The sequence below is a fragment of the Neomonachus schauinslandi genome, chromosome 7 (assembly GCF_002201575.2).
Source record: "Neomonachus schauinslandi chromosome 7, ASM220157v2, whole genome shotgun sequence".
In the NCBI taxonomy this organism is placed as follows: Eukaryota; Metazoa; Chordata; class Mammalia; order Carnivora; family Phocidae; genus Neomonachus; species Neomonachus schauinslandi.
Window position 1 is genome coordinate 117,309,690 of NC_058409.1, and position 5,944 is coordinate 117,315,633.

The 5,944-nt window shown below is 40.9% G+C and overlaps 1 protein-coding gene across 1 annotated transcript in view; it reads left to right on the forward strand.

The window, feature by feature from the left end:
• Positions 1-5,535, forward strand: part of ANXA2R (annexin A2 receptor) — a 32,233-nt gene extending 26,698 nt beyond the window's left edge. Inside the window, 3 exon segments of the mRNA XM_044916678.1 lie at positions 1,079-1,145; positions 4,243-4,321; positions 5,418-5,535. Coding sequence (XP_044772613.1) covers positions 1,079-1,145; positions 4,243-4,321; positions 5,418-5,535 — 264 coding nt within the window.
• The last annotated feature ends 409 nt before the right edge of the window (positions 5,536-5,944 follow it).

The window sequence follows — 5,944 nt, forward strand, 5'->3', positions numbered from 1 at the left end:
TGTTTCTTTTTCTTCACAACCAAGAAATCGGTGTACAGTGGGGAAAAACGACTTCTTTCTCCTCACAAATTCTGGGATATCACGATTTAACTTTATTTGTATTTGCCACCTCAGTGGAAGTCGTTTTATGCCGGTGAACACGATATCTTTCTGCCAGCAATATCCTAAGAATTACCACATCGACTTGTTTATTTTTCCTCACATTCAAGAAGTTGGTGCACAGTGGGGAAAAACGACTTCTTTCTCCTCATAAATTCTGGGATATCACGATTAACTCTGTTCATTTTTGCCACCTCAGTGGAGGTCGTTGTATGCTGGTGAGCATGGTATCATTCTGCTAGTAATATGATAAAAATTACCAGATGGACTTCTTTATTTTTCTTCACATTCTAGAAGTCAGCATACAGTGGGGGAAAACAATTGTTTTCTCCTTACAATTCCTGGGAAATCACGATTTAGCTATGTTTATATTTGCCACCTCAGTGGAAGTGGTTGTATGCTGGTGAACAGGATATCTTCTTGCTAGCAATAACATAAAAATTACCTCATGCACTTCTTTATTTTTCTTTACATTCAAGAAGTCAGTGTACAGTGGCAGAAAACGATTTCTTTCTCTCCCGAGTTCTGGGATTTCACAATTTAACTTTTATTAAATTTAATAAATTTAATTTACAATTTTACTACAATTTAATTTTAACTTTATTTTTGCCACCAGGAGAAGTCATTGTATACTGGTAAACTCGGTATCTTCCCACTAGCAGTATAAAAATAGGACATTGAGGGCCAGTGGGTGGCTCAGTTTGTTAAGTGATGGACTCTTGAACTCAGCTTAGGTCTCTCTCTCAGGGTCGTGAGTTCAAGGCTCCATGTTGGGTATGGTGCCTACTTAAATAAAAAAAAAGTATGACTTTGAGTTTTTCCTTTTTCCTCACTTTTTAGAAGTCTGTGTACAGTGGGGAAAATGAGTTATTTCTCTTCACAAGTTCTGGGAAATCACAATTTAACTTTTTTTTTTTTTTGCATTTGCCACCTGTGTGGAAGTCAGTGTTTACTGGTGAACATGATATCTTTCTGCCAGCAATATCTTAAAAAGTATGACTTAGCTTTGCTCCTTTTTCTTCACCTCCTAGAAGTCGAATACATGGGTAAAACGATTTCTTTCTTTTGGCCAGTTCTAGGAGCTCTGGATTAAACTTCGTCCTTGTGTCTTCACTTCCTCTACAGAATTAAATGTATATGGTGAAAATGATTTATTGGTCCTACCACATTATTGAAAAACAGAACTCATCTTTGTTTGCTTGCTAACCCTAGGGATTTGTTGTATACCAGTGAAAACCAGATCTTCCTCCTCACTCTATCTAAATCATAGGACTTTGCTTAGGGTTTCTTGTCCTCCTAGAAGTCGGTGTACACTGGGGAAGCTCTTCCTCCAAGCCGTCCTCTGCATTAGGACTTGGGTTTGTTTGACTTCTGGGGAAGTCTTTCAGATATACTGGGGATAGGGGTTTCTTGTTGAATACACGTTTGTTCCATTTATTATTTCACCGCTTCTTTCTTTCTTTCTTTTTTAAAAAGATTTATTTATTTATTTATTTATTTATTTGACAGACAGAGCCAGCAAGAGAGGGAACACAAGCAAGGGGAGTGGGAAAGGGAGACGCAGCTTTCCCGCGGAGCAGGGAGCCCGATGCAGGGCTTGATCCCACGACTCTGGGTTCATGACCTGAGCCGAAGGCAGACACTTAACGACTGAGCTACCCAGGCGCCCCTTCACCACTTATTTCACTTTTTGATGGGTATGAGCCTTTCAGATCTCAGCTGTGTGGGCTCTAAACCGGGTTGACTGTGGAGCTGGGGTGCCCTGTGGGATCCATGGTTTCATCCCACTGGTTCTCCCCTACCCACCCGGATTTCTGCAGCACTTTTGCCAGCAGCGTGGGAAAGCCTCCTTTTGGGAGGCATTGCTCTCGGCAGGGAGCAGGTTTCAAATTCAGAGGTTGGTAGATGCTCCCTAGGGTTGTATTCTTGGTCCTAGTGCCCCTTGTGTTTGGGTCTGGCTGATTCATAAGCGCAGCACCACATTTACACTGTGCAGGGGTAAATAAGTCAGAGAAAGACAAATACTATATGATCTCACAAGTGTGGAATATGAAACAAAACTAAATAGCTACAACAGATTGGTCATTGCCAGAGGCAGGGGTGGAAGGTGGGCAGAATGGGCAAAGGTGGTCTAGAGGTACAAACTTGCAGTGATAAAATAAATAAGTCATGGGGATATAATGTAGAGCATGGTGATTATAGTTAATAACACTGTACTTTATATTTGAAAATTACTAAGAAAGTAAATCGTAAAAGTTCCTATCAGAAGAAAAAACATTGTAACTATGTGTGGTAATGGTTAACTAGACTTATTGTGGTGATGATCATTTCCCAATATACACAAGTATCAAATCATGTTGTACACATGAAACTAATATCATGTTATATATCAATTTTATCTCTACTGAAACAGAAAGAGACAAGTTGCATAGAAGAGAATCCCAATGAGACCACTGGCAGATTTCTGAATAGAAAATTCTTCATGCCAGGAGAAAATGGGATGATATATTTAAAATATTGAAATTAAAAACTGTCAACCAAGAATTCTATACCTGGAAAAGCTGTCATTCAGAAATGAAGGTGAGATAAAGACTTTCCCAAACAAACAAAAGCTGAGGTGGTTCATTACCACTAGACCTGTTTCTCAAGAAATGGTAAAGAGAGTTCTTTGAGTAGAATTAAAAGGATGCTAATTAACACCATAAAAACATAAGCAGTAGTATAAAACTCGCTGGTAATGGTAATTATGTAAGGTTAAATCTGTAATATGGTGATGGTGGTTCATAATTTATCACAACTCTAGTTTAAAAGTTTAAAAGCAGGGGCTCCTCTGTGATTCAGTCAGTTGAGCCTTGGCTCTGGTCATGATCCCAGAGTTCTGGGATTGGGACCACACTGGGCTTCCTGCTCAGTGTGGAGCCTGCTTCTCCCTCCCCCTTTCCCCCTGCTTGTTCTCCCTCTCTCAAATAAATAAATAAAATCTTTTTAAAAAAATGTTTTAAAACAAATATATTAAAACCATGACTATAATGATCTGTTATTGGATATGCAATATAAAATATGCAAAATATAATATCAATAACTTAAAATGTGAGGGAAAGTAAAAGTGTAAAGTTTAGGAATGCTATCAAAGTTAATTTGTTATCAATTCAAAATAGGGTATTACCAGTTTGAAATGGGTTTAAGATATTTTATGTAAGAGTCATGGTAACCACAAGGAAAAAATGTGTAGTTAATATACTTAAGATTATAATTATAATAATGTAATACAGTCTTTGATCCATTTTGAGTTAATTTTTGTGAGTGGTATAAGGTAGGGGTCTAATTTCATTGTTCTGCACATGATCATCCAGTTTTCCCAAAACCATTTGTGGAAGAGACTATCCTTTTGCAATTGGGTGCTCTTGGCTCCCTTATCTAATATTAATTGACTGTGTATGTAGGGGTTTAAATCTGAGCTCTCTATTCTGTTCCATTAATCTATGTGTCTACATTTATACTAGTACCATTTTATTAGCTTATTAATTTTTTAATTTTTATTTATTTATTTATTTTTTTAAAGATTTTTTATTTATTTGACAGAGAGAGCACAAGCAGAGGGAGAGAGAGGGAGAAGTAGGCTCCCCGCCGAGCAAGGAGCCCGATGCGGGACTCGATCCCAGGACCCTGGGATCATGACCCGGGCCGAAGGCAGCCGCCTAACCGACTGAGCCACTCAGGCGTCCCATAATTTTTTAATTTTTATATCTTCAGGAAGTATGATGCCTCCAGCTTTGTCCTTTTTCCTCAGAATTGCTTTGGATATTTGGGGTCTTCTATGGTTCATATAAATTCAAATGGAGACCAGGTTTGAAACCCCCCAAGCAGACAGAATCATTTAAGCCATGTAAGCAAAACTCAATCTAGCCTATTTCATGAACATAAGCAAAACTTAACTTAGGTTATTTCTTTAAATGCCTCTGAAAATCATAAATGAAATTTATCATCTCCCCCAAATAGTATAATATAATCACTTTCACTCAATTCCCTGCCATCTGGAACATCCCCCCTCCCCCTTATAATATCCAATCACTGTAAAGGTTAAAGACGTTTCTCCTTTCCACTTTATAAGCCATCCTGTAATGTCATGCCTCTGAACTTCAGATTACTTTCAGGTCCATTCCAAAGTTCTCAGGGAATATATCAAGTTATCCAAGGATGCCTCCCCTGTAGCTATTCTGAGGTAAGTCTGCCCATTTCTGCTAAACAGGGAACATTTTTGTGGTTAGGGTAATATTCATGTGCTCCTGTTCAAATATGATTGCAGAGTAGTTTTGTTTTTGTCCTGATCCATCACTGGCAGTGAGTGGATTTCTCTGATGTTGGTGTTCTGTGAAACTTTATATTAAAGAAGAGAACACCAATGCCTACTTGTGAGTCCAGGACAGCTCCTGACAACACTAAGATAAGTACATAGCACCACCCAGTTCTTTGATTTTGAGATTGGTTTTACCTTTCTCAGGTAGTATTTTTCTCAGCCATTATCTTTCATAAGATAAGCCTACATTCAAATGTGAGGAGGAATTCCTTCTGATCTGAAATAGCAAAGCTATCATCCTGTGGTCAGACTATGGAGTAAAGTAACACCTTTTCAATCTATCTTGGACAGATGAGGGCTTTAACACTAAGAAAGGGCTAGGGCATATCTAGTGGGGTCTTTCTGCAGGTCAATATCTCTCCATCACTTACATTCTACTCGACCTACTCAGACGTTAAGGCTCACTTTTTTTGAGGCCTACAGTGTGGCAGCAACTTTTGTTAGCGGTTATGCTTAACCCTAAACCTGCCCCTCCTTAGGGAACATTAAAAAAGCCAGGGGATGGGGCGACTGGGTGGCTCAGTGGGTTAAGCACCCGGGTCTTGGTTTGGCTCAGGTCGTGATCCCAGGGTCCTGATATGGAGCCTAGCGTCTGCTTAGTGGTCAGCAAGGGGTCAGCTTGAGATTCTCTCACTCTCTCTGCCTCTCTCTCCCCCTCTAAAATAAAATAAATAAAATCTTTAATATAAAAGAAAAAGCCAGGGGAAACATTTCTCAAAGCCTAGTCAGGTAGGCCCTCAGGTGTTACGGGACCCTTGCTTTCTTCTTACACATTCCACACTTGCACTCACAGCCACGACGATGACAATGGTGGTACTTACAATTAAAGCAAAGACAAAACACCCCAAACACACACTACCCCCCCAAACACCCCTCCCCAAATATTTCTCTGTAATTATACTGAGAAAGACAACGAGCATTTTGCAAAGAAACATGAAAGCAAACTTTTTCTTTCCGTTAGGAAACGGAAAGATGTTATTGTAAATGATATTCATTTCAAAGAGGAAGATATAGTGGAAGCCAGGAGCAGAAATCTCAAGGCCCCCAGGCCCGGAAAACCCCAGACAATGCTGCGGTGAGTGTGGAGCGCGCACTGCTGGCCAGGTGGGAGGACAAAGCCTGCAGCAGCATCGGGGCACTGCGAAGGGCGCGTCTACCGAACGTCCTACCCGCCAGGGTCTCTCTGGGCACTGGTCTGCACTTTTTGCTCGGGGCGGGCCAAGGGAAGCCGCCTGGGTGGGCATAGGTCCTGTCACTCCAAGACCCACAAACAGCGCGATGGCTCCACTAGCGGTGCTGGAATCCCCAAAGCCCAGATTCACCCGCCTAGTGACACTGAGTGCTGAAGGCAAACTGCAGACGCGACCTCCCAGCGTGTTGCTAGCAAGACCCATTCGGCTTGGAGGAAAGCTAGAGCTGCGACCAAGAAACAGCCCATCCCAGGCATTAGCAGCGCTGGCACCCAGAAACTTTTGGCTTGGAGGAACG